This window comes from Drosophila pseudoobscura, chromosome X (assembly GCF_009870125.1).
Source record: "Drosophila pseudoobscura strain MV-25-SWS-2005 chromosome X, UCI_Dpse_MV25, whole genome shotgun sequence".
Taxonomy (NCBI): Eukaryota; Metazoa; Arthropoda; class Insecta; order Diptera; family Drosophilidae; genus Drosophila; species Drosophila pseudoobscura.
The window spans coordinates 26,061,594-26,081,112 of NC_046683.1; the positions used below are offsets into that span (position 1 = coordinate 26,061,594).

The 19,519-nt window shown below is 36.3% G+C and overlaps 1 protein-coding gene and 3 long non-coding RNA genes across 7 annotated transcripts in view; 2 read left to right on the top strand and 2 right to left on the bottom strand.

Moving 5' to 3' along the window:
• The first annotated feature begins 9,160 nt into the window (after window positions 1-9,160).
• On the top strand, window positions 9,161-9,737 carry LOC117184990 (uncharacterized). The gene is made up of 2 exons (XR_004470475.1): window positions 9,161-9,543; window positions 9,669-9,737. It is a non-coding gene; the product is annotated as an uncharacterized lncRNA (long non-coding RNA).
• Window positions 9,738-14,321: 4,584 nt separating this feature from the next.
• Rop (Syntaxin-binding protein Rop) overlaps window positions 14,322-19,519 on the bottom strand; it is a 32,194-nt gene continuing 26,996 nt past the window's right edge. For all 4 annotated transcript variants that reach the window (XM_033384334.1, XM_033384333.1, XM_033384332.1 and 1 more), the window contains 4 exons: window positions 15,453-15,972; window positions 15,154-15,389; window positions 14,934-15,101; window positions 14,322-14,883 (listed from right to left, as the gene is read on the bottom strand). In XM_033384334.1, the coding sequence (XP_033240225.1) occupies window positions 14,476-14,883; window positions 14,934-15,101; window positions 15,154-15,389; window positions 15,453-15,972 (1,332 nt within the window). In that variant the 3' untranslated portion in view covers window positions 14,322-14,475. The remainder of the gene's footprint in view (window positions 14,884-14,933; window positions 15,102-15,153; window positions 15,390-15,452; window positions 15,973-19,519) is intronic.
• LOC117184986 (uncharacterized) lies at window positions 16,379-17,493 on the top strand. The gene is made up of 2 exons (XR_004470471.1): window positions 16,379-16,419; window positions 16,479-17,493. It is a non-coding gene; the product is annotated as an uncharacterized lncRNA (long non-coding RNA).
• Window positions 17,095-18,736, bottom strand: LOC117184988 (uncharacterized). The gene is made up of 2 exons (XR_004470473.1): window positions 18,085-18,736; window positions 17,095-18,000 (listed from the first exon to the last, which is right to left on the bottom strand). It is a non-coding gene; the product is annotated as an uncharacterized lncRNA (long non-coding RNA).

A 19,519-nucleotide genomic window follows, 5' to 3' on the forward strand; every position in this document is an offset into this window, starting at 1 on the left:
CAGGCACTCGCGTAATAGAATGGGTTTCCAGATTGTTGTCTGGTTAGGAATTATAATTAGAATTTAGTTAGGAAAACACCGGCTGTTTATTCAAAACAAACGGAAAAAATGCGGAGCGCAAAACAAAAACACGTCTGATCACTACGAAAGAGAACAAAAGTTTTTTGTATAATGCCTTGATGAAGGCACAATAAAAATGGGTGCAGTTTTGGAGGCGCTGCCGTACCTCAAGGGTACTAACGTCAACCACACCAAAAACAAAGATAAACAAACACCACCTACAGTGAAAGATAATTTCCTAAAAATGCTTGACCGCGACCAAAAAGCTTTCGCAGACTCTAACGAGTCGTAACGAGTCCGTACGACCGACGAAAACGCGATCTACTCAAAGCTGCATCCATATCCCAAAGGTGTCGAAGATTTCGTAACTTCAAAGGTCAAAGATCTCCTACGAAATGGCATCATCAGGAAGTCCAGATCCCCATAAAACAATCCGGTATGGGTAGTGGACAAAAAGGGGACGGATGAGATGGGCAATAGGAAGAAACGCCTAGTAATCGAGTTCAGGAAATTGAATCTAAAAACCATCTCCGACACATACCCCATGCCGAGCATCACCATGACACATGATACTCGATCTGATCGGGAGAAAACGGTATTCTTAGTTAACGGGGGGAAGTACGAATTTTGTCGACTCCCCTTCGGTTTAAAAAATGCCGGAGGTATTTTCCAGCGCACGATCGATGATGTTCTACGGAAACAAATCGGTAAGTCGTGCTACGTACGTTGACGATGTCATCGTCTCCGAAAACGAGGCGGAACACGTCAAACACGTTAGTTGGGTATTAAAAGACCTTCATAGTGCAAACATAAAGGTGGCCCGCGAAAAGTCACAATTTTTTAAAGAGATCGTCGAGTACCTCGGCTTTATCGTAACTAAACACGGCGCAAAAACGGACCCTGAAAAGGTAAAAGCCATTCAGCAGTACGTTGAGCCTAAAACGGTACTTAGCGTCAGATCGTTCATGGGTCTAGCCAGCTATTACCATTGTTTTATTAAGGATTTCGCAGCAATCGCGAAACCAATCTCGGACAATCTAAAAGGAGAAAACGGATCCGTCAGCAAGTACAGATCAAAAAAAGGTCCAGGTACAGTTTAATGAGGCCCAAAGCAACGCGTTTGAAAAATTAAGAAACATTCTAACCTCGGAGGACTTTACCCTCATGTACCCTGACTACCAAAAGCCATTCGATCTGATCACAGACGCTTCGGCTTATGGCATCGGAGCTGTTCTGTCCCAGAACGGCCGGCCATAAACAATGATATCTCGATCGTTGAAAGATAGAGAAGCAAATTACGCTACTAACGGGCGAGAACAGCTAGCTATCGTCTGGGCCTTAGCCATACTGCGGCATTTCCTCTACGGTGCGAAAAATTTTAACATATTTACCGACCATCAGCCGCTCACGTTCTCAGTATCCGAGAGCAACCCAAATGCTTAAATCAAACGCTGGCAAGCCCGAATAGACAAAACAGGGGTCAAGCTCTTTTACAAACCAGGCAAAGAAAACCACGTGGCTGATGATCTATCGCGCCAAAACGTTAACGCCCCACAAAAGAACCACGAGGAGCCGGAGTCCGATGCGGCCACGATCCGCAGTGAGTTGTCCTTGACTTATCCGCTAAAAAGAACTTTATCCTATTCGGCGAAAAAACTCGCTACTTGATAAACTTCACCGACAAAGAAACCTTAGTGGAGAGTAGTAAATGCAATTCACTGCAGCTTGCCAACACTGGCCAAAATCCAACACGAGGTGATAAAAGCCTTCCCAGCCACAAAATTCTGGCACTGCAAGAATACGATAACGAGCCTGTCGAATATAACAGCTCCATTCATTCGGTAATTGAGCAAAGGCCCAAGGATGTCGTAACCACTGCTTCAGGGCATTATAAAAAAGATAGCAGAAGCCCATGTCGAGCAAAATGCAAGAATAAATAAAAACCGACAGAACAGGGTCTTCGAAGTAGGCGAAGAAGTCCTAGTAAGAAGCAACCGCAGGCTAGGAAACAAACTTTCACCACAGAAGGGTAAGAAGCCTTGACTTCCTGGGGACAGCTCTTAAGGCTGTACCGGGTACGACAGCCCCCGCCGTAGCGGCGTCCACCCCTCTAAATATCAGCAGCCAAGACATGATGCTCAGCCTACCGTACATCCACCAGCTAAGCGAAGAGAACCTGAACTTAATCATCAGAAGAATAGGCCCCCCATAACTCTTACAAATGATCCCAATGTGCCATCACCATCTTAACGTCCTGCTTCCACCCTTACACCCTTTGGGGATAGTGATGAATTTGCTTCCCACATTATTGTGTTTACCGAAACCTAGTTAAAGCCGGACAATCTTAGTTCCACGGTATTGGCACCTGCCACACCGGTACACAACTTCTAGAAAGGACCATTCCTCTCGACCTGACTACCTCAATCTCGCTATATATTATAATATATAATATATGAAAATATATATAATAGCTCGGTCAAACTTTTCAGTTCTTAATGCACAATGCCATAAGAACTACCTATCTCGATGCAGGATATGTTTTTCTCAGGACCCTAAACAGTTTTACTGCTTCGTAAACAGTAAGCGTAGAATGTCCGCACACCCATCCTCGCTATCATTTTGTAATACGTCGGAAAATAATGATCAGGCAATTGCCGATCTTTTTGCCCAATTTTTCCAAACCACCTATTCTGAGGAAAGCTACTCTGGTCATCCGTACCCATACGATTTACCGAGGTCGAACGGCATTTTCAATCCCTTGTTAAATGAATGTTCTTTACTTCATGATCTTCGACTAGTTAAGCCGGTGTTTTCACTAGGTCCAGACGGGGTTCCAGGTTGTGTACTCAGGTACTGCGCCGAGGCTCTGTGTGTACCCTTGCTTAAACTATTCACCCTGTCCATCGATTCTTCTTGCTTCCCCCGCATCTGGAAGGAATCGTTTATAATTCCTCTCCATAAAAATGGTAGCAAGTCTGACGAAAAAAATTATAGAGGTATAGCAAAGTTATCAGCTATTCCCAAAATGTTGTAGAAGGTTTTAACTCCGCACTTGCAACATCTCTGCAAGTCACTTATCTCTCCAACTCAGCATGGATTTATAAGGCGGCTATCAACCACCACGAACTTGTTAGACCTTACCTCTTTCATTATTAAAGGCTTTCATGGTAACTTACAGACGGATGTTATTTACACCGACTTCAGTAAAGCATTCGACTCTGTAAACCATTCCCTTTTAGTGCATAATCTTGACCTTTTAGGGTTTCCATCTTTGTTGTATCTTTGTTCCAGGTCTCAAAGAGTCCTCTTAAAAAACTCCCTCTGTTTACCAGTAAAGGTTTCTTCGGGAGTACCACAGGGCGGCCATCTAGGCCCCTTACTTTTCACACTCTTTATTAATGACTTGCCTTCGGTACTAACATACTCTCGAGTACTTATGTATGCAGGTGATGTTAAACTCTGTGTCCAGTATGAGGTCATTTCATTTCATTCTCGCTTGCAATCCGATCTCAATAACTTTCAGTCATGGTATTGTGCAAGCTTGTTAACACCTTAATGCCTCGAAATGCAAAGTTATGACATTTCATCGTTCTATCCCCACGTTGGCTCCATATACCCTATGTGGTGGTTCTCTTAAGAGAATTACCCTGTTAGATGATCTTGTTGTATTAGACGCCAAGCTAAGGTTGTCTGAACACATTTCCAACATGGTAAATAAAGACTCTCTATACTTCGCTAGTTCGTCCGATTTTAGAATACGGCTCCTGTGTATGGAACCCTCAGTACAAAGTACACCAGGATCGTATAGAATCAGTACAGAAAAACTTTTTACTCTTTGTTATGCAGGGCCTTAACTGGGATGCGGGTGTGAGACTCCCATCATACTGCTAATAGTAAACCTCACATCACCGCGCCGCGCGTCATGTGGCAGCGTCCCTCGGTCGGTTGCGATGGAGGAGGGCTGCGTTTTGCCTGGGATCTGCACGAAACTGCCTTCTGCTGGGGTCACACGGGCCACTTAACGTTGCAGTAATTGCATCGCCTCTTGTCAGATGCAGTCCTTTTATGTCAACGTCCAACAAATATTCGCCACTTATTTCCCAGGCAACGTTGAGTATTGCAATTCTGTAACGTCCATAAAATACAATCTGGCATCCAATCCAGCAGAAAAAAATAAAAACAGAACATACAAAATTAATATTCAGTATATTTAAAAAACAAAATTGCGAAACTAAAGTCAGATTTTAAAAATGCAAAATGGCGGATCCAATATGGCGGACGTAAGCATTTTAAATTAAGTCGATTTCATTGGAGAGTCATGGTTCAACCTTACGCATTACCAAAATAAAGAGTTCCTGTGATGACCATACGAGTACTAAACATATAACATGAAAATATTCGGGACAAGAAGTTTAGTTCCGAACGAACTTAAACTAATGAAACTAAAAGATGAATTTAAGATTCAGGGGGGAAATGTGTGGAGCAATCGATTATTCACAAAATGTGCAATGGGTATTTCTTAAATATTTAAAACAATTGTTTGGTTTGTGTTCTACCGTTTGATCGTGTTTATTTGTTCTTAAACAGCCTTAGTACAATTTATAGGATGTCGAAAATACAACTAAACTTCGGAATCTTTCGGTTATCCGAAAGTATGCCTTTAAGTAATAACCTTTTCAAATATTTCGCTAGATTCTGGCATTATGTACGTTATGACATTTAATTTAAAACTGTAATGTAATGTGTAATGCGTTTTGCCTGTGATCCGCGCGTAACAGCCTTCTGCTGGTTTCACACGGGCCACTTGACGGTGCAGTAACTGCATCGCCTCTTGAAAGATGCAGTCATTGCATGTCAACGTCCAAGAAAAAATGTACAATTTGTTCCTAATTGGCAGAACATTTTTGGTACAGAACAGTCTCTCCTATACAATTAAATTTACGTGTTCTTTTAAAGGTTGGATTTCAACAAATGTTTTATATGGACCAACGTGCTTTCATAAGTTGGAAGTTTCATAAGTCTGAAATTTCATGCATGTTTGAGTTCTCCAGCATAAGGTTTTCCCAAATGTTATCCGATTTCTTTAATTTTTTTTTGTCGCTTTAACAATTTTAAACCAAAGTTTATACTAATTTTTGTTTACATCATATTCATATACTTAGAAACAAATTATTTTGAAATCCACACGTTTTTAACGCTTTTACAGTAATTTTTACCCAACGGAATCAAAATTAAATTAAAATAGAACATAGTACATATGTATGTATGTTTAATGTGTACTTTTTTAAGTTGAAATTTTATCAGGAATACCTCGCACGCGAAGTCCCGTTACCTTTAATTTAAGTTTCTCCCTCCCGTCTTTGAAACGGGATAAACGTGCTAAAAAATTTAAAGTTAAATGCATTTTTTTCAAAAAGTAATTCGAGACTACATATTTTCCTTTTTTAAGGGAGAAACTTAAATTAAATTAAAGGTAACGGGACTTCGCGTGCGAGGTATTCCTGATAAAATTTCAACTTTGAAAATAAAAATGGTCAAACTTTGAACAGCTATTAAATATCTTGAATTATTCCTTATAAAGGTTTAAAAAAAAGTTTTAAAATGATCATTTAAGTTTATTCGTGCATTAGTATGCTATAGTAGGCAAACGTGTATGTTTCAGGAATTTTGTCCGCTCTTTGATTGCGGTGGCAGGCAAGACCTTATCTACTATAATAAATACAACAAAAACATCGATTATTTTTATTCAAAAATTTGGATTGACGAAAATATGTTATCTCAGCACGTTAGGGCTTAGCTGTACTTTTTTTTAAATATCCAAAAACGCTGTCTTTATCCGCAGAAACACATTTTATTCGTAGAAAAATAATTAAAAAATTTTAATTTTCAGTGCTCTGTAACTTTCAATTTGCAACCTGTAGCCCATTTTTATTTTCCAGCAGAAAGAATATTTCGCGATTTAGAAGAACCTATTCCCAATTCCTCTTTTAAGCTTTCTGTGCAAGCCTGAAAAGTGGTTGTAAAAAACCATTGTATAAAAAAAAAACAAGAGGTAACGTTGCGAGTCGCTACTATGGCCGCGACTCTACATTTATACCGGATACTTAGTCAGTATGGCTCCACTCCGCCAGAGAACGCACATAATGCACGACAAAGAGTGTGTGAGACAGAGACAGAAAATGAGTAAGCGGCGTGGCCACGCTACGTAGCCACTGAAGTTTAATTTGTTCCGTTTGGCTATTATAACACAGCACCTCAAAAAACTTCATCAAATTCTTCATTTTTGACCCTTAAATCCCCCGAGTGACGAGTTTCAATCGAATTCGATGAATTTTTGAAATAAGATTCAACGCTGAAATGATCTAGTTCAGATTCGGCAGTCTGTAAGATATGGCTCTATCGGCTCGGCTATTGATGCTGATCAAGAATATATATAATTTATGGGGTCGGAAATGCTTCCTTCTGGGTGTTACGCACATCCATTTTCCGCACAAATCTAAAGGACCCCTTTACTCTTTTTGAATATCGGGTATAAAAATGGAAATAATCCATAAATCATGAGAACGACGTTTTTAAGAGTAATTCTTTTGTAAAAAAAATATACAAAAATAAAAATAAATTTAACAATTTGATTTGGTGAATAAGTACAATGGTGTAGTCAGATTTTAAATATATATTTATGCTTAGAGAAAGCAGACTTTTTATATTATTTGATTTGTAAACTTCATAAAAAGGAGTGTGTTTTCTTTTGTTAAAGAAACTGGAATATTTTTTAGATTTCGAAACTATTTGTTTTACAGAAAGGAGTACGCAGCTTATGTAGTTAGTTTCCAATAAAAGTAATAAGGATAACAAACTTTATAACATAATATCAAATTTCAGCATTGCGATTGATTCGAATGACTACCTTTACAATTAATCTTAGGTTCAATCCAATAAGCTTCAATTATTCAATTATTTAAAAATCGTTGTCTTGCGTTAATTTAATTCATTTAATTTTTAGTTTAATTTTTTTAATTTAACAATGATTATTCGCAGTTCTGTAATTTAAAAGTATCTGTCAGAGTCAAAATTAAGTATTACGGAGCTTGACTTTCATTACAGATGAGGAGACTAGTTTATTATTTTCCTATTTACGAAGTTTCAAATCGGATTACATTAATGAAAATTAAGTTACCCTTATACACTGTTTTTTTTTTCGAGCTCTCGGTCACGAGCGTTGGACCGGCATGTATGTATTTTGTGTTTTGAATCTTAGTCATCTTTCTTCAGGTTTCGCTTGTAAGTCTACGTGCCCAAGGTTTTCGAAAATAACTCTTTGATGGAGATGTCTAAAGATGTATAAAGCCAATAACGCATAGCCTCGTAAAATTCTATCAGAATTGTTGTATCGTATGTGAATGTGAAATTAAATTAATAAACATATAAGAAATATGTTATTTTTTGCCAATTGTAGATAATTATTTGTCTAGACTTGTTTTCTTTTATAATTACATATGGGCATTTCCGCGGGCCGCAAACATTTAGATTCCTCCTTTAAATATATCTTTTGAAGAGAAAATAACACGATTCATCTCGAAACAAGAAAACTGACGTCAAATTCAAATTCAGCGACCCCAAAAACCTTCGGGCCACGAGTTTCAAGCGAATCCGATGAATTTTTCAAAAAAGCTTTCACCATGCTTCGACCGAATTGATTTTTTTTAAGGTTGAAAAAAAACCTGATGTGATAGATATGATACTCTGGTCAGCCGCGCCCAAACCTTTTTTCGTGTGGCTGTGGTTTCTTTCTTATAGGAGGAAATAGTAAAGGAAAACATGACTAAAAATAACGAAAAATACCAAAACAAAAAGTGATCTTTTGCTTATTTGAATAGGTTTTCAGATGAAGGTTATTGAAATCTTATGCCAATTAGTTAAATTATCTTAGTTTATGTCGATTTGGAAAATAATATAGGCACAAAAGTATATGGAAATCTGTTTTTCTTGACTTTTATTTTTGGCTTCGGTTGATATTTCCACGGTTGCCCATGTACTACATATATGTATGGTCATATGTATGAATGTTACTATGAATATGATTTTTATACCCGATACTCAAAATGAGTATTGGGGTATATTAGATTTGTGGTAAAAGTGGATGTGTGTAACGTCCAGAAGGAATCGTTTCCGACCCCATAAAGTATATATATTCTTGATCAGCATCAATAGTCGAGTCGATTGAGCCATGTCTGTCTGTCCGTCTGTCCGCCCGTCCGTCTGTCCGTCCCTATCAGCGCCTAGTGCTCAAAGATTATAAGAGCTAGAGCAACGATGTTTTGGATCCAGACTTCTGTGATATATCACTGCTACAAAAATATTTCAAAACTTCGCCCCGCCCACTTCCGCCCCCACAAAGGACGAAAATGTGTGGCATCCACAATTTCGACGATACGAGAAAACTAAAACTAAAAACTACGCAGAATCGTAGAAGATGACTATATCTTACAGAGTGCAAAATCTGAACCAGATCGTATAATTATTATAGCCAGAATCACGAAAACAATTTCACTCTTTCTCGCTCTGTCTCACTCTAACACACAGGTTTCATGGTCGGTTTTGCCAATTGCAAAATATGAGTTCAAGGATCTCAGAACCCATAAGAGCTAGAGCAACCAAATTTGGTATCCACACTTCTGTGATATCGGCCCAAAAAATCAAAATTTCGCCGCACCCCCCTTCCGCCCCCGCAAAGGACGAATATCTGGGGCAACCACAAATCTCAGAGACTATTAAGGCTAGAGTAACCAAATTTGGTATCCGCACTTCTGTTAGATCTCACTATAAAACGTATATCTCAGAATTTCGCCCCACCCCCTTCCAACCCCCACAAAGGACGAGAATCTGTTGCATCCACAATATTGCAGATTCGAGAAAACTAAAAACGCAGAATCATAGAGAATGACCATATCTATCAGATTGCTGAGTCTGGATCAGATCAGATAATTTTTATAGCCAACAGGAACAAATAAATTTGCATTGGCTACGCAGCGCCCGACGTCACGCACAGACTGATTTTCTGTCTTTCTCGCACGCACTCTTTGTCGTGTCGTTTTTTATTAGCGGCGTCTGCCGGAGGAGAGCCATACTCACTTAGTATCGGGTATAACTGTAGAGTTGCGCTGTCCGCAGCAACTCACAACGTTCCCCCTCGTTATTGCTCGTTTTGTATAATCTTCTTTAACATGCTTTTCTTTTTACAGACTCCTACTATATCACATTGAACCAAGTGATTTTTGTTAGGCCCCTGCAAATCGCGAAATTGTATGGAATACATAATTCTGAAATTCTGGTACCTCGCATTCGCAAATGTAATTTTTAGCGATGAAAAAAATTTAATTTGGGCCGTATTCAGATGGCCATCATAAATATTGGAGAGTTGCGCGTCATCCACGGGCAACTTGTTACATGCACATGTAGTGCACATATTATTATTTACCTAAGGTATAAGAAAACGATTCCAATTGCATTCGGATAATTATTGCGTCTGAATCAAAAAATACGTTCGCCAGAATTGTCGACTAAAGTAAACCAAACCATAGCTAATTACCATTTTTTTTATAACGTAGCGATTCGCAAACAGGTGTTGACATAACTTAATGTGTAATTTCTATGATTGTATATTGATATATGTACATGTAAGTAGTTTATACTTATATATACAAATACATAAATGTATGTATGTATATATAAATGCAGATAAAACACATTTAATTCTATCAAATTATACATTTGAATTTGTATGTATGTACGCTTATTTGTCTAAAAATAAAAAAGTAAAAAAAATATAAAATTTCAGCCCGATTTGACAGAGGTGCCGACTTGAGGTCAAAGTCGAAAAAACACGATATTTTTCCAATGGTTCCTATGACAGCTATATTATATCTATATTATCTATTTTAGTTCGATTGGTTAACACTGAACCCCACAAAAAATAGTCAACAGTCAACTTTTATATTAAATTAACAATTTTTATTAATCAATGAATGTTGAATAGCATATTCCTTTCCAACGTTTAGCAACTTCTGAAAATCATCTTGTTTTTATATCCAAAACTCAAAAGGAGTATAGAGATATACTACATTTCTGGGAAAAGTGGATATGTGTAACGTCCAGAAGGAAGCGTTTCCGACCCCATAAAGTAGATTTGTTCTTGATCAGCATTAATAGCTGAGTCGATTGAGCCATGTCTGTCTGTTCGTCCCTATGAGCGCCTAGTTCTCAGAGACTATAAGCAATCAAATTTGTTATGAGTAAGCGCGAGAGTGGTGACTACAATTTCATATGTTTCTTTTAGGAATAATAATGATACGATTAAAATCAATCTGGTTCATATGGTAATTTTCTATGATTGTGTGTTCGGTTCTCGTATCTTCAAAAATGTGGATGCCCAGATTTTCGCCCTTTCAAACATGCGAAAGTCGATTGCAATGATATTTTTAAGAAATGAGATAAATTTAATTTTATTCATTTCATCATTTTTATAAAACTCTACTCAATATTTGGATTGTATTGAGAAGCGTTTTATAAAAAAATATAACTTCTGACAAAACTTGAACTTGACTAAATATTAACAAATTGAAAGAAAAAAAAAACGAACTGAAACGTTGTGAGTTGCTGCGGCGACCGCAACACTACATTTATACCCGATACATAGTCAGTATGGCTACATTGCGTGCGGAAGAGACCGAAAACGTGTCTGAACATGTTGTCGGGTGCTGCGTAGCAACTGCAAATTAATTTGTTCCTTTTAGCTATATAATGATCCGATCTGGGGCGAAATTATGAAATATACGTTTTATAGTGAAATCTAACAGGAGTGTGGATAACAAATTTGGTTACTCTAACCTTAATAGTCTCTGAGATTTGTGGATGCCCCAGATTTTCGTCCTTTGCTGGGGCGGAAGGGGGTGTGGCATCCACATTTGTAAAGATACGGGAAAACCATAATACGCAGAATAGTAGAGAATGATTATATCTTCTAGACTGCAGAATCTGAAGCAGATCGTATTATTATATAGCGATTATTATAGCCAGAATGAAGAAAAAAATTTCATTCTTTCTCGCTCTGTCTCTCTCTAAAACACACGTTTCATGGTCGGCTTTGCCTACAGCTAAAAATGAGCGCCTAAATCTATGAGATTATAAGAGCTAGAGTAACCCAAAATTTGTATCCACACTCCTGTGATATGGGACCTTCACAAGTGAATTTCTAAATGTCGCCGTACCATCCACAATTTTGAAGATACAAAAAAATTAAATACGCAAAATCATAGAAAATGACTATATCTACCAGATTACCGAATCGGAATCAGAACAAATCAATTCGCAGGGGCTACGCAAATCTAGCTACGCACTTACTCATTCTCTCTCTCTCTGTTACACACTGTTCGTCATGCAATGTGTGTGTCCTCTGGCGGCGGAGAGCCATACTAAGTATCAGTTATAAATGTAGAGTTGCGGCCGTAGCAGCAACTCACAACTCCCTGTCATTTGGTTATAGTTCATAAGTTCAGCTGTATCAAAAACCAATTTTAAATGTGCTAATATTTTAAGAACATTTCATAAATCGTCTCTAACAACTAAACATAATCAGTACGCACATGATTTTTTCTCAATTTCATTTGACAGAAGTTAATTTTCGCATTTCTTCTGTCATTTAAATTTGTTGCAACGTACAGATCAGTTAAACAAAACTTGGTTTGTTCATGACTCAAACGCTGCCCGCAAATATATTTCACTCACTACATCAATTCGATATTTTAATACACAGAACGAATTGCACATTAGTATGAAAAGTTCGATGTTAACTATTTATTGTTGGCTTAAATATTAACCAATCGAGATGCAATTTTAGGGCGATGTATAATAGAGCTGCCAAAGGAACCATTGGCATAATATCGTATTTTTGAACTTTGACCTTAAGTCAGCACCTGTAAACCCTAATGTATGTAGTAGAGCCCTGCCTGTATCCATTGTAAGCTCCAAATTACATGTATTACTATAGTCAGCTCTTTACGATGCGTTTTAATAATACCAATCTTTAGACTTGGACGGTTCGTTCCTATTCACTCATATGTGGTATCTGGAACTGCGGATCTAAATGAAAATTTTCTTTGGGTATTTGCATTATTCCAAATTTTTTGTTTATTTCGCATTTATTTTCGCACGTTGCTCAGGCGGTGTATTTATAGGGCTCATAAGCACAGCAACAAAGATGAACACACACAAATATAAAGTTATTTCATTTAAAATAAATTAACTAACAATTTTTGTAATGCTCTCTTGTTCTTTTTACAAGAAAAATACAAACGAAAAATAGAGATCCAAGCGAATCGAAACAAATTCTGAAGTCCTGGGAATTCCCGCAATGACTGAACCAGTAAAGCATCGAAATCATACTGCGTAACTTTTTTCGTACATACATACATATATTGTGTATTATTTCCAAGTCTCTTATGTGAGCGTCTGGATGTCGTGAATTTCACTATTTATGTGTTAAATACAGTATAATTATAAGGTTATTATATAGTTTATATAAAGTAGGAGGGCATATGTGCTGGTTGTGGGCACCCCTACGCAAGCTTGGACAGCAAGCGGGCGCTACAGATCTGATTAGTGGGAATTAACGGTGCCCAGCTTTCGCGCTGATAACAAAACAAATATATGAATTTTTCTAATAAAGAAAAAAGTGGCTTAAATTGTTTTTGAAGATCAATTTTTCAACCAAGGCGAGTGTTTCACTTTGTTTCCAGTGTTTCATTTTTCATTTTCATTTAAAATAAATTAACTAACAATTTTTGTAATGCTCTCTTGTTCTTTTTACAAGAAAAATACAAACGAAAAACAGAGATCCAAGCGAATCGAAACAAATTCTGAAGTCCTGGGAATTCCCGCTTTGACTGAACCAATAAAGCATCGAAATCATACTGCGTAACTTTTTTCGTACATACATACATATATTGTGTATTATTTATTTCCATGTCTCTTATGTGAGCGTCTGGATGTCGTGAATTTCACTATTTATGTGTTAAATACAGTATAATTATAAGGTTATTATATAGTTTATATAAAGTAGGAGGGCATATGTGCTGGTTGTGGGCACCCCTACGCAAGCTTGGACAGCAAGCGGGCGCTACAGATCTGATTAGTGGGAATTAACGGTGCCTAGCTTTCGCGCTGATAACAAAACAAATATATGAATTTTTCTAATAAAGAAAAAAGTGGCTTAAATTGTTTTTGAAGATCAATTTTTCAACCAAGGCGAGTGTTTCACTTTGTTTCCAGTGTTTCATTTCATTTTGTGATTTGTCGTCGTGCTTAACCAAAATTTACGAATCACGTTATTAAATTTATGTTAACGTAAAGTATTTTATCACTGTTTTAATTCATTTTACGTGATATTAGCCAAGTTAACAATGGAAAAATCATTTAATAAATGTGAAAGCGTGTCATATTTGTTGTTATTTATACCAGTTAAGGCTTAAAATAATTAATTTTTTTTTTCTTTATTTGCGGTAGTTTTTTTTCATATTTTTTAATTTTTGGCGGAGGCCCACAGACGAGTGCAATATTTCCTCTTTCAAAAAATGTTTACTTCACTAATATATTGATACAATTTTACCATTTGAAGGTATTAATTTATTTCCTTCACTGACAGTTACCTAAGACCTATAGCTTTAATTCGCCCACTTATGTTTGTATAATATGCACTTGGCTTTGACAAAAACGGCGCCCACAACCGGCACACTTCCCCTTTACATTTATATATACATTTATAAGTATGTATGGAAATATATTTGTATATATATGGTTCAATTAGACCCCGGACTTGTAGTATAAAAAGTTTCAAGAAAATTGTTAAATTCAAAGAAAGTACAACTTTTAATGGAATTTTTCGTGTTAAACCGATATTTTGGTGGATAAAATCGTGGTCATAAGGGCAGTTTCCGAAAAATAAATCTTTTTTTTTTTAAATCGAAAGAAAATTAAAAAGGGTGGCTGTAGTGTCCGGTGATCTATTGAAATATATAAATATGTTAAATTATACAAATATACATATAAATACATATACTCTCTACACATGTATACAATATAATTTTATTAGTTAATATAAATAGATATATATATTTATATACTTTAGAATATTAGCAATTTTATAACTCTAGAATTCTACTATGTTTCTATTACATATATATTTAGAAAATATCTGTCTATATATATATTTTTTATATGCGTTTATATATTTTGAATATAATTAATTTGTGGCAATTTTTTAATAACCAAAAATGTATAGATTTTTAACGGCAAATTTTAAACAATAAATAAAATTGTTTAGCGTTTAAAGAGTGCGAAACAAAACACTTAATTTTATATTTAATCTTCCTTAGAAAGACTTCCCAAGTCACTGAGAAAGATTTCAGGAGAAAGAACGTGCGATGATCCGACCAGCACCTCCCAGTTACGCACAGAGTTAGTTACTTCATAAGCGCACCGCATTTCAGACATACTCATGCCACCCACAATGAATATAATCAGCCTGGGAACGTTTTTTACTTGCGCCTGGGCCTTGTCCTTGTGCCAATGGCCATAACGGGCACTAGTAGGCGCATGATAGTTCGTATTTTGTGCCCTACCTTCAAGAAAGGGGAAATGTCGTTGATCGAGCTTATCCTCAATGCAATCCTCCATTATGTCCTTGATTACGGGCGTCCAACGAGACATCTGATAGGTGCTTTCGGTTATTCGTTCTTTGCGCGGCACTGAATATACCTTTTTGCGAGACTAAAATATAAAAAATTTAACATTTTTCATCTTTTCCGTAGATTACTCACATCAGCAATGACATTGATTCCCAGGTAGCTTAAATTGCGAATCATATCTTGATCTTTCGGAGACAACTGGGCATGCGTGAAGAGTTTAGTCAAATTTTCCTCCGAAATCCCATTTTTGATCATCACATAAAGGGCAATTATGCGAACTTTATCGTAGTTAGAAACATTCTAGAACAGGGTTTTAGATAGATCATAAATAATATAAATAATTGGAGCTTACCGCATCCAATAATATAGGCACAATATTCCGCATATGGTCCTTAATTTTTTCGCCCTCGGCATCAGTACCCATCGCCAAGTCTTGTTCAACACGACATAGCTTGTCCACATAGTTTTGATAGGATTTCATGCAGTCCTCGGCCAAATGCAAATGAGTTGAGTACTTTGACAGCTCCTTTTGATATTGCGGCATCTTTTTGATCATTTGAGATAAATCGCGCATTGAGGACTTATCAGCTGTATGCGAAAAATGGAAACATTTAGAGTGATTAATGATGAAAAATGTTATGAAAGACTTACTGGAACTCATCCGCTTTGAGTCGGTAAACTTTTTCAAATTCTGCGTAACCTGTGTTGACACGACTGCAATATGCTCGTGGCGCAACTCTACCCACAAGTCGTCGTTCTCATCCAGTAACACCTCCTTCTCAGGTTGGTTGGGTCCTGGAGTATAGCGGTACACATCGTTAACAATTGGTAGTAAATCATAGGCCATAGCCTGAAGTGTAAGCTCATGTAAAAACGGTGATACACAATCGAAGCCACGATCCAAAATAAGCAATTGGGAACGTGCTTTTTCCGGCCCTTCGCCCATGGTCGGCTCGTCAGCCTTGTAGGCGTCCAGTTTTTGCTGAATCGAAGCAGCCAGATCGATATTTCGATCCCAGTCGCTCCTGTAGCGAACGTTAGGATATTCGCCCAAAGTTGCACACAATGTGGCAATTTGCTCGGCAATGCGCTCGATGTGCTTGTTTCGAATGGAAGAAAATGCCGGTGAGTATAAGCACTGGAACGTGTCCGGTGAGTCCAGCGAATAGACCTGAGTAGGGAAAAATCGATATTATTAAGAGAACATTTGAAAGTAAATGTTTATTTAAGTAAGCATAGGAGTTACAGATTATATGTAAGTTTGAAGAACGGTTAAACCAATGATTTGTATTAACGTAAATATGTATTTATGTACAGTATGTCAAGAAACTCTTTACACACTGAAATTAAATTACATTTTTTGACTTTGGATAAGAAATTAATGGCCTTTGGTTCAAATTTATCAAATTTTTTTAATTCCTAACCATTCAGGGATTAATTATAAAGTAGTTAGTGAAAAAAGAATAACAAAACTATAAATAGGTAACTTACAAAACAACAAAAACAATGATTACTCATTTTTGACACTGTCAAGAAACTCTTTACACAAAATATTTTCATTTTTTAAATTCAAAATTCTTTGTAATTATTTAATATATTTAACTTATTTTAATATTTGGTATGTCCTCCCTTAGCATTGACTACATGCTGGAGCCGTTTTTTCATCGAATTTATCAGTTTTTGTAGGTCATACTCAAAGGGAATCTTTTGCCACTCTTCCAGTATGAATTCTTTTAGCTGATTGCGGTTTTTGGGCTGTCTTTTCCCACTTTCTTCTTGAAGTAGGCCCACAAATTTTCAATGGGGCTAAGATCGGGGCTCTGGGGTGGTGTATCAATAACTTTTCCACAGTTGTAAAGCACCCAAGCTCTCACATTGGACTCTATGTTTGGGATCATTGTCTTGATAAAACTTGAATTTGGCCATATTGTCCGTAATGAGCCCAAATTTCTCCGCACTGCTTTTTAAATTTGTTTTTAAAATTTGGAGGTACTGTTTGACATCCATTGTGTTCTCAATAAATGCAATATTTCCCACTCCTCGGATAGAGATGCACCCCCAAATCATAACCGCAAATTTTCCAAACTTTACAGTCGGAAAGATGTTTCGGTTATCTAAAGCTATTAACGGCTTGCGCCATACTCTGGGTGTACCATCATTGTAATAAAGCATCATTTCTGTTTCGTCGCACTATATATGACGTCATCCCAATACTCTGCCGGCTTACTGATCATGTTAACAGCGAAAGTGAAGCGCTTTTCCACATTGACCGACGAAAGCAGCGGTTTTTTTCGTGCCACTCTGGAAGAGTATTCATGGCGTAGAATAACCTGGCGTACTGTTTCGTGTGAAACAACCAAGTCAAGTTCCTTGGCCAGAGTCCTGACCGATATTTGCGGATTCGGATTATCTTTCCTCATGATTACGCGGTCTGCCCGTCTGTCTATCTTCCTTTTACGGCCACCTCCAGATTTTGTTTCCAGTCTCCCTTCGTTCTTCGCGCGACTTAGGACATTGTAAATTGTTTTCCTTGATACTGAAAACATTTCTACCATGTCTGCAACAGATTTGCCCAACTGGTGATTATAGTAAATCAACTGGACAACGTCAAAACTAAGTCTTTTGCCAGGCATTTTAAAAATTTCAGAATGTTACTCTGTACATGTGCACCGGTCAAAATTTCGCAACCAAATCAAAGTCAATGCAAAAATAGAGCATCACTGAGCAACGCCAAAAGCATAGATTACGGTAAAGTCCCGTTTTTTCTAAGAACGAGATCAAAACAGAGCTCGAAAACGAAATGTGTAAAGAGTTTCTTGACAGTGTCAAAAATGAGTAATCATTGTTTTTGTTGTTTTGTAAGTTACCTATTTATAGTTTTGTTATTCTTTTTTCACTAACTACTTTATAATTAATCCCTGAATGGTTAGGAATTAAAAAAATTTGATAAATTTGAACCAAAGACCATTATTTTCTTATCCAAAGTCAAACAATTTAATTTATTTTCAGTGTGTAAAGAGTTTCTTGACATACTGTAGATCCCTCCATGAATCCACAGTAAACTAATTTTGATGGCGTATTATGATTCAGATTTTGTATTACTTCAGTCATACATCCGAATCCTGCCGACCCCAGCATGTACATACATATGTACAAAGATTAAGGTAAACGTAAAAATTTATCGTTTAGTACTTTTTTTCTGGTAGAAAGAAAGAAATAATAATATACATAGCAAGTTTTCATTTTGCCTGATTCGCCTTCCAGCATAACATAACATTCGTACCAACTTTGATGCATATTTTCCATATATTCCGTAGCGTTCCAGTAAAGCAATAAGATTTCTGGGTTCTTATCTTTTTTGTAGTTTTGTATCTTCATACTTAAAGCAACTTGTTTTACCATTTTTAAATTACACTTAGCCGTGTCGAATCGTGTTAGAAGTTATGCTTTTACATACACAAACATAATAAAATAAGTATAATAAAACGAAAAAAAGAGAGTGTATGCGTGTTAAAATTTTGTTTGCGAAAAAAAGGACCCTAGTGTGCATGTTGAAATTATTCTCAGCCTAATACCGAAGGGTATTTGCATTTAGATTCGCAGTTTTAGACCCATAATCGAGTTATTGCCAACGATAGTCTTTTTCAATCCTTGACAGCAGAATGAACCCTATTAAAGATATTTTGATTTCTGGAAATAGAGCCAACCAAATTGTAAAGGAACGAACAAAAGATGTATACAATATTATATATAATATACATACATATATTATATTATAAATATTATTATGCATCCTTGAATTTATTCAAAATCATGCAAAAAACTTATGTATGAATGTACACAGAAAACTGTATTTTAATTGTAGCCCAGAATGTAGCAGAATACAATGGACGGTTTGAGGTGTGATTAGAAATAAATTTAACTTCTATATCTATATACATATGTATGCATACATATACATCTAATTCCGTTTGTACGAAGTATTTTTAACATATTATATTTAACACAGTTTAAACAAAATAAAAATTTCCATTTAGCACGATTCAAAATAACACAACACAAATAAATAAAAACACACACGCTCACAAACAGCCAGAAACCATTCGAAAAAACGGACGTGTCGCCGTAAGAAATTAACTTCACATTGATTTATTTCGATAAAATTTGTATTCATAACTTATTTGCGGTCCCTGGTTATAACTTACATTTTGACATTAATATCAAAATATGTGACCTAAATTTATTTCATATGAAATGTATACATACATACATAAGTACATATACAGTATGTCAAGAAACTCTTTACACACTGAAATTAAATTACATTTTTTGACTTTGGATAAGAAATTAATGGCCTTTGGTTCAAATTTATCAAATTTTTTTAATTCCTAACCATTCAGGGATTAATTATAAAGTAGTTAGTGAAAAAAGAATAACAAAACTATAAATAGGTAACTTACAAAACAACAAAAACAATGATTACTCATTTTTGACACTGTCAAGAAACTCTACACAAAATATTTTCATTTTTTAAATTCAAAATTCTTTGTAATTATTTAATATATTTAACTTATTTTAATATTTGGTATGTCCTCCCTTAGCATTGACTACATGCTGGAGCCGTTTTTTCATCGAATTTATCAGTTTTTGTAGGTCATACTCAAAGGGAATCTTTTGCCACTCTTCCAGTATGAATTCTTTTAGCTGATTGCGGTTTT